General features: G+C 49.6%; 1 protein-coding gene across 4 annotated transcripts in view; it reads right to left on the bottom strand.

Annotated features, from left to right (window-relative positions):
* Positions 1-3310: 3310 nt before the first annotated feature.
* ARHGEF6 (Rac/Cdc42 guanine nucleotide exchange factor 6) overlaps positions 3311-11911 on the bottom strand; it is a 42307-nt gene continuing 33706 nt past the window's right edge. For all 4 annotated transcript variants that reach the window (XM_059824308.1, XM_059824309.1, XM_059824310.1 and 1 more), the window contains 6 exons: positions 10155-10175; positions 9258-9351; positions 8181-8270; positions 7279-7378; positions 6321-6375; positions 3311-5661 (listed from right to left, as the gene is read on the bottom strand). In XM_059824308.1, coding sequence (XP_059680291.1) covers positions 5521-5661; positions 6321-6375; positions 7279-7378; positions 8181-8270; positions 9258-9351; positions 10155-10175 — 501 coding nt within the window. In that variant the 3' untranslated portion in view covers positions 3311-5520. The remainder of the gene's footprint in view (positions 5662-6320; positions 6376-7278; positions 7379-8180; positions 8271-9257; positions 9352-10154; positions 10176-11911) is intronic.

Genomic DNA, 11911 nt, shown 5'->3' with positions numbered 1-11911 from the left:
CTTGTCTGATGCCATGTATAAAAACTATTTATTTAACTAAAACCGCCTTATACTCGTCAACAGAGAGGGACTGCGTGCCAAGGGACAGTGCATGGCCATGGCCGTGTTTTGCAGCATATTTTGAAAGAAAGCTTGTGATGCTGGTTTCCAAGCTGGTTCCCCCTTCCTGAGTGTGAGGTTTTATCCACTGTGGCAACACATACAATTTCTGAATTAAGAGATTGGGTGCTTTGTAGGCTTTGAATGCTGTTCACCCTTCTCAGCCCCATACTGGGACACACTGGGATTTCCCGGGGTCCTGCTTGGGGTCTGGGGACCGAGACACCAGCAGAGCCAGTCCCAAAAGCCTCCTGGGGCAGCCATCCCACCCTGTTCCTTGGGGCATGTTGGGGTGCCAGGGCCAGGCAGTGCCAGGGGCATTTTGGCTGGAAGAGGGAGCAAGGACCCCCCTGACCCTGGGAGGATAGCGAGGCACCAGGGCTGGAGCCCCCAGCACAGCTGTGGAGCAGAGGGGTGGGGGTTAATCTAAGGGGATTTCGGACACCTGGCTGGAAGAGGACTATTTCTGCCCACCCTAAGGGCGTGGAGCCTGCAGGGATGTCTCTGCTTTGGAGCAGAAGGGATGGATGCTGCACAAGGTGGGATCCTGTGGCTGCCGCGCATGGGGCAGTAGCGGCTGGGTGGCTGCTGCCTCTGTGGTGGCGTGGGTCCCACCACCTCCTGTGGTGGCATGGGTTGGACCATGTCCCCGCTGCTGCCAAAACCTGGCCAGCCCCTGCGGGCCGGGCTCGTGGAGGCAGTGCTGGCGCAGCTGGAGAGCCCCAACCCTCCATGGGGAAGTGGGAGTGCGGGTGGGAGCCACAGGAGAAACCAAAACCTGTGCAGGCTGGCATGGTCTGAGACAGGGGAAAAAGACAGGCTGGGAGGGAGTCAGTGGGGAGAGGCGGGGAGAGCTCAGGCCACTCTTGGGTGCTCAAAACCTTTGGGAGCAGAAATGCTGTTAGTCACAGGCGAGGGGAAAAATGTGATCAGTGCATGGCCTTGAAACCCCCCCGCAGCCCCCCAGCTTTGGTGGCTGGGAGCACCCGCTGGAGGCTTTGGGCTGGGCTGTGATCCCCAGCCCAAATCACTGAAAGAGGATCCAGGAGCTGGAAAACGCACGGAGAAATAGATTTTCATCCATGGTTGGGGGGAAGCAATTAAAGAGGGGAGAAGAAAACAGACAAAAAAAAGGCATAAACCAGCTCAATAAATTCTGCAGCAAGAGCAGCAGATGCCAACTGCCGCCTCCCCTGCCCATGGGCTGCCTGCCTGGCCCCTGCCCGCGCCGCTGCCTTTCCCGGGGCTTTTGTTTCTTGCCTCTGTTTCTTCGCTCGCCAAAAATAGCCTGTGGGATTCAGACATGAGGTAGTGCGTGGGAGGGGAGGAGATGCGATTGCTACCATCCAGCTGTGGCCTTCTCCCGAGCGGCTTTGTTCTCCTCCCCGGCCCCTGCCCGGTGCCGCGGCGGGCACAGGTTTCCTCTCCACGTGGAAAGTTTGAAGGTTGTCAATACATTGATTTTTCCCTTGTCATGGGGCCTCTCTGTCACTCCTCGGGCTGTGGATTTTATGGTGAACTGATTTTTTTTTTCTTCTTTCTGAGAAAAGAAGGGAGAAGGGCATGTGAGGGTGATGAGTACATGGGGCACAACAGCAGGACTGGCACAGGGGTCATGGATGAGCAGTGGTGGGAGCAAGCAGCGGCATGGTCATCTGCTGGGAGAGGTGCTTGCACAGCTCAAGACACTGAGCTCACTGGGAAATAGGTTTGTTTTTTTTTAGTTTTGCATAACAAATGAGATTTTGTTTTGGTTTCTTCCTCAAAAAAAAGCTTGTGATGTTGGTTTCCAAGCAGGGTCTCGCCAGCTTGCACCACTGAGCTCAGGGCTGCCGGAGAGCATGAGCTGGAGGACAGCTTTCCGTGTGCTGTGTGGCTGTGCACGGTGGCTGCTCGGGTGACAAGGCTGTCCTAGCATCTCCGTGCACTACTTTGGGGTCTTCATTTTATCCCCATCCCCAGTTAGGTACTGGGTGCCAGCCTGGCCTCGGCACCCCTTGCTCGATGCCAGCTCCCCCCAGCCCTTTCCCCTGCTCAGGGCAAGGTCCCCATCGGCAGGACCTTTCTAGGAGCTGCCTCCATCACCTCTAGGAAGCCAAATCCGTTGCATGCACCCATACCTGGGTGCAAGGGAGAATTCTCCTCCTCCTTTCAGTTTGGGCTCCGGGGCACTTGTGCTGTGGAGTGATGCCGCACGGGGCGGTGGCTGTACCTCCATGGCATCCCCATGGGTACCTCCAGGGCATCCCCAGCTGTGGGATTAAGCTGTTGGGGTTTTTTCCTGTTTTTTCACACTGATGGTCATTTGGAGCCAAACCCCATTGCTTGGAGGATGCTGGTGCTGCCTGTGTTAGAGATGGGTCATGCAAAGGGGCCATTTGGGAGCTAGTGTAAGAGAAGGGGTCCAAGGGACCCCGTATTCAGTGGGAGAGCAGGATAGAGGGTCTCTGGTTAAGGCCTGGATCTGGCCTCATGGGGACCCAGAAGTGGAGATGCTCCCTCCAAAATGAGCCTGAGGGATGCCTCCTCCTTGCTCTTCTGCCCAGTGCAGGCTCTGGATGCAGCTCTGCAATAATTCCCCAAAACACCACTTGTGCCCGAGGCTGCTGCTTCTCCTTTGCTTCCTCTTTTTCCTGCTCCGACCAGTGTGTTTGGGGAGGGAGAGCAGGATCCCGTCCTCCTGCCCTTGATCCTCCCGCTTCAGCTGCGGGCTGAGAGCACGGCATGTCTCTACCAAAGAGTTAAAAATACCAGCGCGCAGGAGAGGTCTTGTCCAAGTGGTAGACCAAAGGAAATCCTGTCACCACACCTAATCTCCAGGAAAAAAAACACACACTAACTAAAAAAAAAATAAAAAAAAATAAAATCTCAAACAGGCAGGAAGTCACTTATCTACAGCAACCCGCCAGTGCAGCGGAGAGCAGCTAGTTCTCCATAAAGCATCCTTGTTAGCAGAGTGCAAGCGGGCGTTGACAGATGGAAATGCATCTCCTTCCCCTGGGATCAGGTGCCCTCCCTGCTGCAGGGCTGGGTGATGGTGGGAGCAACAGCCCAAGTGCCAGCATCACCAGCCACACCAGTATCCCCACCAGCACCCAGTAAATCGGAGGGTGGATGATGCAGCCACAGCCATTTTGAGCACATCAGGGATGCCCAGAGCAAGCACTGGCTTTGCTTTTGTGGTGGAAACGAAGGAAGCAGCACTGAGAGCTAAGAAGCGATTTTTCTCCTTCTTTATTTGTTGAAAATGTCAATTAAAAAACTGTTCAAAATAAAAACATGTTAGAAAAGTTGAACTTGCATAAGTAGTTACAGTAAATAAACCTACATGACAAAGATAAACTGGAAGGCAGCTGACGCAACATCCATCTAAAGACAGACTCACTGGAACCTATTTACAAAGCACTGTAAACAAAGTAAATATGGAAACCTTGCTGTCCATCTGGCATGGCTTCTTTTCCTTTTTATTTTCTTGTCTTTTTTTGGCTTCTAGCTCTTGACAAATGCTTGATCCAAAATGTCCCAGTGTGCCCTCCATCACATCACATCTTACAAACATGCATATGTACACAGCACGGGTTTCAACTAAACCGGGGGGCGGGAGAGAAACATTCCTACCCTCTCCTCGGAGTGTAAGTGACCCTTGGTTTGCTTCCTTGCACTGCTGCGCGTCGCGAGCCCGGTCCCCAGCCCGCCTTTGGGTGGGCAGCAGGACCCGTCAATGCCGGGGTGCCTGGGCACGGCATCCCAAAACAGCAGTGGGAGCTGCTCAGTGTGCAGCAAAGGTCTTTATTCTGGAAAACGATTAACCAGCACAGTAGGGCTTGACTGCTGACCAAGGCGATCAACTGTGTGCCTGGGCAGAGATGCAGAAAGCTGCCATCCAGCTGGGACGCTCTGGAGATGGCAAATGTAGCCAGAGCAAAAAAGCCCTGTTTTGTCCTAGAAACAGCTTAGATTTAAAGAGGGTTTCTTTTTACACTCCTTGTGATGTTTTTGAGTCTAGCTCTCCCCAGACACCATTTGCTATGTTCTGGCTAAATTTTAATTGCAAGGAGGGAGTTGTAATTATTGCCTCTATTATGCCCTTCATGACCAACGTAACAGTATGACTGTAATGAGCTGCGGTGTGTCTGCACACCCTGGGACCATGCTGCCCTGTGATATACATAAGACTTATCATTAACTTTAACAGGTTACTTTTATAACGCTGCTAAGGAAGGAAGGAAAACATCAGTTCTAAAATACGGTCTAACACCAAATAAGATGAAGATAGCCAATACATATGCATGTTGCCTGTGTGCTGTGTTCGAGGCGCTACGGAGGGATCTGCAAGGGTGTTGCAAGACCTTGCCCTAGGAGAGTTCCAGCTCTTGTCAAAGCATACATAGCTTTCCTATCCCAAGAGAAAGTCCCTTCTTCCTATCAGAAAGCCCCTTTGGGGCCATGGGGGAGAAGTGGCCGTTGCCTACGTTCCCAGCCTTTGGGAAGGAGTGATGGAGAGCCTAACGTGGGCTGACGGGAGCAGGGAACCAGCACATTTGGGGGTTGTTTTTGTTGTCAAGCAGTGTGTACACTTCATACAGAGAAAAGCATGTCCTGCAAGGGGAAGCACAGCGAAACTATAAACTCATACAATACCTGGACACTCAATGTGAAAACAAAGCAGAGGGTAGGAGTTATAGGCCATGCATAAGAAAAGGGACGGGGGGGCAGAACAGCAGTTACCTGTTGTGCTGATCACGAGCTGTTAGGAGGCAGTACTGTGCAACAGACCTTCCCATGCGCTCTCACAGGTGCTCCAGATCTGACTTCCCCAAGGAGTTCAAATGTCTTCATGTTAATTGCACATTTTAATCAGTATCAAGGCCACACGGGAACCACAGTATTGCTGGGCTCTAGTTCGCTACAGTCAACTAACGGGGAAAAACAAGGTGGATGGGAAAAGCTTCCCCAGTTGTGATTATCTGAAAAGAGGAGCATGGTGCTTTTTGGTTTCTGCTCAATGCCACCTCAATAATGTTTTCATTCAATAAATAGGTACCGGTGCTTTTGAAAAGAATGAAAGCATTAGAAAGTGCTTAAGCTTCCTCTAGGAAACTGCTGCCGAACCCTTTGTGAGCGGCAATCATTAGCAGAGTTTGTGTTTGCTCCCAGTAGCAGGTACGATGAGGTATTAGTTGCTGCAGATGAACTGTGAATCATGGACCGCTTGCTTACTGGTTTAGTTGTGATCGATTGTTTCTGGTTTATTTCCTTATTGGATGGAAGAAAAACTATTTTTTTTTCTCTATGACTTTTTTTTGGTAACAAAATTCCCCAAACCAACAAAGTAAGGAGCAAGAAGAGGCAAAGGATCCAGTTCCGCTTCCCAAAAAACACCTGAGGTCACACACCACTGCCAGCAGCTTCTCCCCGAATTCAGGCAATCAGGGACGACTTGCGCCCCGTGTCCTCCCTGCCACACTCATCCGTTTGCTTCAGCAGCCTTCTAACCAGCTTCTCCAAATCCTTCCTGGATTTAAGCTCTTCCTCCAAACACTGTTTCATCCTTTTGTTCTCCTGCGAGGGGAAAAATAAAGGAATAAAGATGCGGTTAATGCCCATGCACTTTATGCAATGAGGTGATTCCACGCACCCGGCTGCCTGGTGGCTCAGAGGTGATGACATCCCATGGACATTTGACAGGTCACTGCTGGCTTGTGAGGATGAACACCACGTGTTACCTGTGGTCCGACCTGCTCAAGCAGACCCTTACTACCTTACAGACCTTCACGAAAGGCCCAGTGACTTTGAGCAGGCAGAGCATCCTCCTGGAAACCTAATTTTAGCCTGGGTTGGAGGACCCTGTTCTCCTGGGGTGGTCTCTCCCACCTCCAGGCTTGGGGCTGGAGGGAAGAGGACGTATTTCCTCTGAGTCTACAAGAAATGGTATCCACCAGACCCCGACAAAATGAACAGTCAAGTTGAAAGAGCTTTTAGAGTCGGGGGAAAGTTTCATGTTAGAACAAAGATCAGCTAACTACTCCTTCCCTCCTGCTGGCTCTGGTGCTCAACGGGCTGCGTGGTGAGCTGAGTCAGGGAGTTAAACCAGAAGAAAACTAACGCTGATTCAGGGAGCTGCAGGATTTGCACCAGTATCGGCAAGACCTCTCCTGGGCACCGACCAGTCAAAGACAATGACCCGGTGCAGCCAGCACAAACAAAACCACTCAGATTACCTGCTTCAGTTCTTTGACTTCATCTTTCAGTGCATAAACCGTGTCAACAAGGCTCCTGCAAAAAGAAATGCAAAAAAAAAAAAAAAAAGAAATAAAAAGAGATGGAGTGCAGCAAAACAGCAACAGCAAGGGAGCTTTCGTGAGCGAGGTGCTGATGGACAAGATGCTTCCAGCTTCTGCTTTGCAAGCATCAGGTTGCAGCTATTGCTGCTGCCTGTGAGGGGACTCTGGAAACACAGCCCAGGAGCATTTATGGGCCACCGGTCCAAAAATTCAGGGCTCTTTTCTCAAAACTCAAGAAAAATACCTTGTTCTGCTATCTAAGTTATCAACAAAGCTCTGTGGCTTTGGCTTCCTTGTTTACGCTACTGCAATAAATAACAATGATTTTAAAACTGGAAATGCCTGAGCATCTTTTGTAAAATGGCCTTGATTCCTTGAGGTTATGCTGCAAAAAAAACAAGTGTGAAAGGAATGCACTGTCCGGGTTAGAAAAGCAGCGGATCAGCGCAGTCACCCAGATGCTGAAGCTACGTCACAGGCTGGGAGCACTCACAGACAGCATCACCTGGCTGTCAGGCAGCTTCTTGAGGGATAGCAGCAGCCCAGTGTATCAGTAGTTAAAACACCCAAAAGCCACTTATTTGGTTCTGTCCTCCCTGACCCCATTAGCTACATCCGGATAAGCTCTGGGCCTCGATAAACTGGCTCTCGGGACCCGGCACACAGACTCCCAGAGGGCTACAGCCACGTCAGAGCAGCTGGAGAGGCGGCTCTGTTCTTAAAAAGGGGCAAAATAGCAATTGAAACAGCCCAGTGGTTCTCGCCAGGACTAAGGCAGCAGTCAGTGACACCAGCCCTGCTCCTCTGCAGAGATGCAGAAGGAGAGGGCATTACTTTTTATCGTCTTTCCAAAAAGCAACAAGAGCATCTGCAAGTGGAGAGCAGCTGCGCTTACTTTTCCTCCGTGACAGTCTGGCCGTTGCTTCGTGTTTCCTCTATGATGATTTTCTCTTCCTCAGGAAGAAGGACTTGGGGGATGGAGTCTTTACGGGAGCCTGGGTACAAGAATTACTCATCAGGAAGAAGAAGGGAGACTTTCCCTGATGCCCACACCGCTCTGGAGACAGCAGCCCTCGTTCTCCCTGCTCCTCTGCAAGCCTGGGGCAGGCTGGGGACGCGGGGGCTTGAGCAGCCGCCGGCTAATCTGCCACGGTTAAATATGGGCTTATAGGTACCGCTACCCTGGAGCTAAAGCAGCAGTGGAAAGTTTTCAAGAGTGCTCATTGCATCTAAAGCTACATCATGACTTATAAATGAAATACTTCGATTAGGGTCAAGAGCTCTCAGAAGAAACATCGCCTCCCTTTTTTAAATGTACCATTATTTGATAGTTCAGTGATTTAATTTGACATCTCACCAGCAATGATAAATAGTTATATTTCCAGAGTTGAAGATGTTAGATAGGTTCTTATGAAGCAGCTTGTTCTTAAACACGCAGCTGATTGAGAGATAATATTCTTGCTTCCTTTCTAAAGCTATATGCAACCTGAGATTACCATCAGGTTTTCAGTGCTGACAGCCACAGGCACTGACTAGGTTTGCTTAATTCCTAACAAGTGCTGGTGAAATAGCTGTGTCTCATCTGCCCTCCTACCTGCTTCATTCTCTGTGTTTAGAAGAAAAACAATGGCAACTAAACCACTATGTAGATGAAGGTCCCTTATCTTGAAGATTGAACACCACACAGTTTCCTAGCATGAGACTCGTTGCTGCATGATGCAACCATCTGTTTTTTCCCAGAGGGGTTATCAGTGTTGCAGGCAGAGTAAGAACTAAATAATCCGGCTGTGTGCCCACCTGAGCCGAGCGCTTGCTGGAAGCCTGCCCCAGTACAGTATGCCTCGATCACCTTCAGGATCTGAGCATCTTCTTCCAGCGCAGCTGTACCTGTAAAATATCGCAGACAACAGCTATCAGAAAAAGCGAAGAGCTCTGGCTTCATCTCTCCCAGCCTTTGCTCCCAAGCCCCTTAAAAGAAGAGCGTGTTTTTTCCTTGACTAATGCTGTCTCTGGGACTTTGCGTAATTCCTTTTTGAGGTCCTTTATGTTTTCTGGCCTTTGCAAGATCCTGTGGCATTGAGCACTACGATTAAATGGTACGAAAACGCACTCCCAGCTGCTCATCTCGGCAAAACTCGGGGGGTGATGCCTGACTTTGGGTGCAGGCAGCACCGGGAGATGGGTAGGCAGAGCAGCCCTGCTAGGAGGGGTCTGGCACAGCCACATCAGCGCAGGACTTGGAAACGTGAAGTCTTCATTTGCAGCCTTAGCTCAGTGCTGTCGTCTCGAGGGAGACAACTGACCTTCAAGCTGTACGCCGCAGCAGCTCACCGTAGGGTGACCACGGCCTTTCATGTAAAACACCCAAGAATTGTCCCAAGCGGGTTTCAGGGAGCTGTCAGGACATCCCTCTTTGCAGGTGAACACCCCTGCAGGGATAGGGCTTTTTTTTTGTTCCCTGATCCCCCATGGAAACTGTTCCAGGCCCTGCTGGCATGGCCAGGGAAGGGTTTGTCCCAGCTCTCAGACACACTTTGATGCCTGTTGATCTGCAGTTTTACTGCAGCTTTTAACTACTTGGAAGTAGTTCCTTGGCTTCATACCCAGGACAAGACCACCACAACCCGTGACCTTGTGCTAGCAATCACAAGGAGGGTGGTAGCATGGCTGGCAGTCATAACTGGGAGGCGATCTGTCAGAGGCTGAGGACTGGTGTGCTTCCAGAAGCTTCCCATGCTCAGCAGCACATAGGCTTGCTGACAATGTGAGCATCTTGTCGCATCCTGCACTGTAAGAAAGGCTGTTCTCGAAGACCCGTGGAGATGACCGAGTACAGAGAAACCTCCAAAAAGAAGAGAAAAACACAACACTTACTTTTCCGAATAACAAACTCTTCATCAGATGGTTTTCTTTCTGTTTTCCTTTTTGGAAGAAACTTCTTCATTGTTTTTGGACTTTTGCTGGAATCCTACAGAGAAACAGACTCTTGTGTTTAAGCAGAACCAAAGGCAGTTCCAACAGCGGAGCAGCGCAGCTGAATGCAGCTATCCATGTTACGCACAACACATTAGAGAACTACAAAGCAGACAATGACAAAGTTGGGGAAAATGATGCTTTTTTCCTTTCCCATGTGCTAGTTGTGGCTCACTGCTCCCTGGAACAGCAGTGGGAATTGCACCTGCAGGTCTGGGGCAGGACAAGCTCCTTTAGCGAATTCAACCCTCAGCTAAGATCCCAAAGAATTCAAACACGTTCACAGCACTTTTAGTCTGCTTACCCACTCTGTGGTCTTTGTTAGAAAACCCTATAATGTTGTTTTTCCTTGACTCGATTCGATTTCTAATATAAAACAGCTGGCAAATGACATTGTTTCCAAACGATTTGTTTGAGAGTATAAATCCCCCACACACATACACAGAGAACAAACAAATACACACAAAGTTAGTGTTTGCTATGACTCCACAAGTCAGAAACACAAGCTTTTACCTCCTTCACAGAGTTACAAGTCTCGCTGATTTGGAGAGAATTAGTGTATTAGTAGGTTACATGCAATATGGATTTTAAGCAGGAGAGGCATGCCAGAAAGTTTAAGTACCATAATACTAAATCCTTCTTGAGAGTTATCTCAAAATATATTTGCCAGTCGCCACTGACTTTCACGATAACTCACTGATACAGACAGGCAAAATTAGGGTCATGCAAGCACGAGAAGCGGGAACAGGAACAAGCATTCTTTGCCACGATAAGCCAAAGAGATGTATCTACCCTTACCTTTAAGATATAAGACATCCTCTACAATGAATATGCAAAGAAAGAGAAGATGAGTGTGAGAGACTGATGATTTTATTGACCAAGTCCATTAAATCCACAATTCTAAAACACATTTAAATGTTAGTCTTGTGATTAATGTGGCACACCCTCCATACTGGTTTTAGAGCACTATCAACATGCAAAGGAGCATGGTCTCATGCAAAACTGAAAAAAATTATATGTGAAACGCATGGTAAGTGGGCATTAATACACTCTAAACACATCAAAATAGAGAACATGCCTCCTCGGTTAGTAGTAGGTTTCTGTAAATGCTGGTTGTCTAAGAGAACGGCTCTCAAAAATGCAGCACCCCTTGGTGCTAGCCAACCCTGCGGCCGCCCCGCGGGCCCGGCTCCGTCCGAGCCCCAGGGAGCAGCTGAGGGTCTGGCCCCGTGCTCAACACCAGTCCTGCGGTCTTCAACCCAGTGCAGGCCTGATGATGGGATGCTCTGCCCACCCTGGTGACAATCTCCCAGGACCGCATCTTCTCAAAGGGGACCTCCTGGGAGGGGACCTGCCATCCTCACTGGAGACCTAACAGTGTCAGGCGTCAGCGCAGCAGCACCTTCCCGTTCCGCTGGCAGGACCGGGAGCTCCCGGCACACCCCATGCAGCGTCCCATCCCTGGGATGCTCGGCACAGGGAGCCACGTGGCTCTCCTGCAGGTCTGGCCAGCAAAGCCCTGAATCCCGATGTTATAAACCCTTCAACTAATGCAAAGCAGGCCACTTAAAAAAAAAAAAAAAAAAAGTAGAAGAAATCATCTGTAAATCTTTTTCACTTTGCTAACCTGAATCCGGACACACCGCTTTACCCACAGCACCTGCGCTGTCATTTCAAATGATTACTGGAAACAGAACGGGAAAAATGACCCAATTTCAATGGAAATAACGAGAGTGCTGTGCGGTACGCAAGCAGGTTCTGGGGTTTCCTGAGCACAGCTAGGTACAAGGAAATGCACAAGACCGTGCCATCCCGTCCTACACTGCTAGAAGCCAATTAAAGTAACACTGGATGTCTGAAAATCTCTAATCTTTTAATCAAACTCCCCCACTCTCTTCCCTGTAAATAACATTTGAAATTTGTATTCCTTCATTATATCTTCATTATAGAAAGGTGACTTGCACCGAGATGTTAGCATAGTTTATTTTATGCCCTACTTTAAATTAAAAAAATAATAATAAAAATACAATTAAATAGGAGTTCTGCTTAGTGATTGAGCACCCCGGAGGGAGGGACGAGGCAGATGCAGATCGGCTTGGGCCAACAACCGAAATTATTTCACATTTGTCATCGCAGGCTCACGTCCACGAGTCCCTCACCTGGGAGGGGAGCTGCCCCCCGGCTCAGGCTGGACTGGCTGGGTACCACTCCGGCAGACCCACGGGCCTTTGGGTTTCCACCAACGTGGCCAGCACAGCCCATTCCTGCGCAAACCACGTCTTTGGTCCTTTGACACCTTGCATGCTGCCATCCCGCCTGCAGCAGCATCCCGCCCCTCAGGGCTCCCCGCCTGTTTCCACGTGGAGGGTTTAACTCCTGTGGTGCGTGGTGCAAAGGACCGTGGTATTAATGATATCACACAATCTGTGGTTTTGGCCAACTTATAAACAAATATCAGCCTTGCACTTTCACGCAGGAAAATTTCTCCTCTAATTCAAGCCTCTTCCTATATTATAATTCATCACGTGAGCAAGAAACGGTTTAATCTATGTTAG

Source organism: Gavia stellata, chromosome 14 (genome assembly GCF_030936135.1).
Source record: "Gavia stellata isolate bGavSte3 chromosome 14, bGavSte3.hap2, whole genome shotgun sequence".
NCBI classification, from domain to species: Eukaryota; Metazoa; Chordata; class Aves; order Gaviiformes; family Gaviidae; genus Gavia; species Gavia stellata.
Note: the sequence above shows the minus strand (reverse complement) of the source record. Positions and strands in the feature narration are given on the sequence as shown.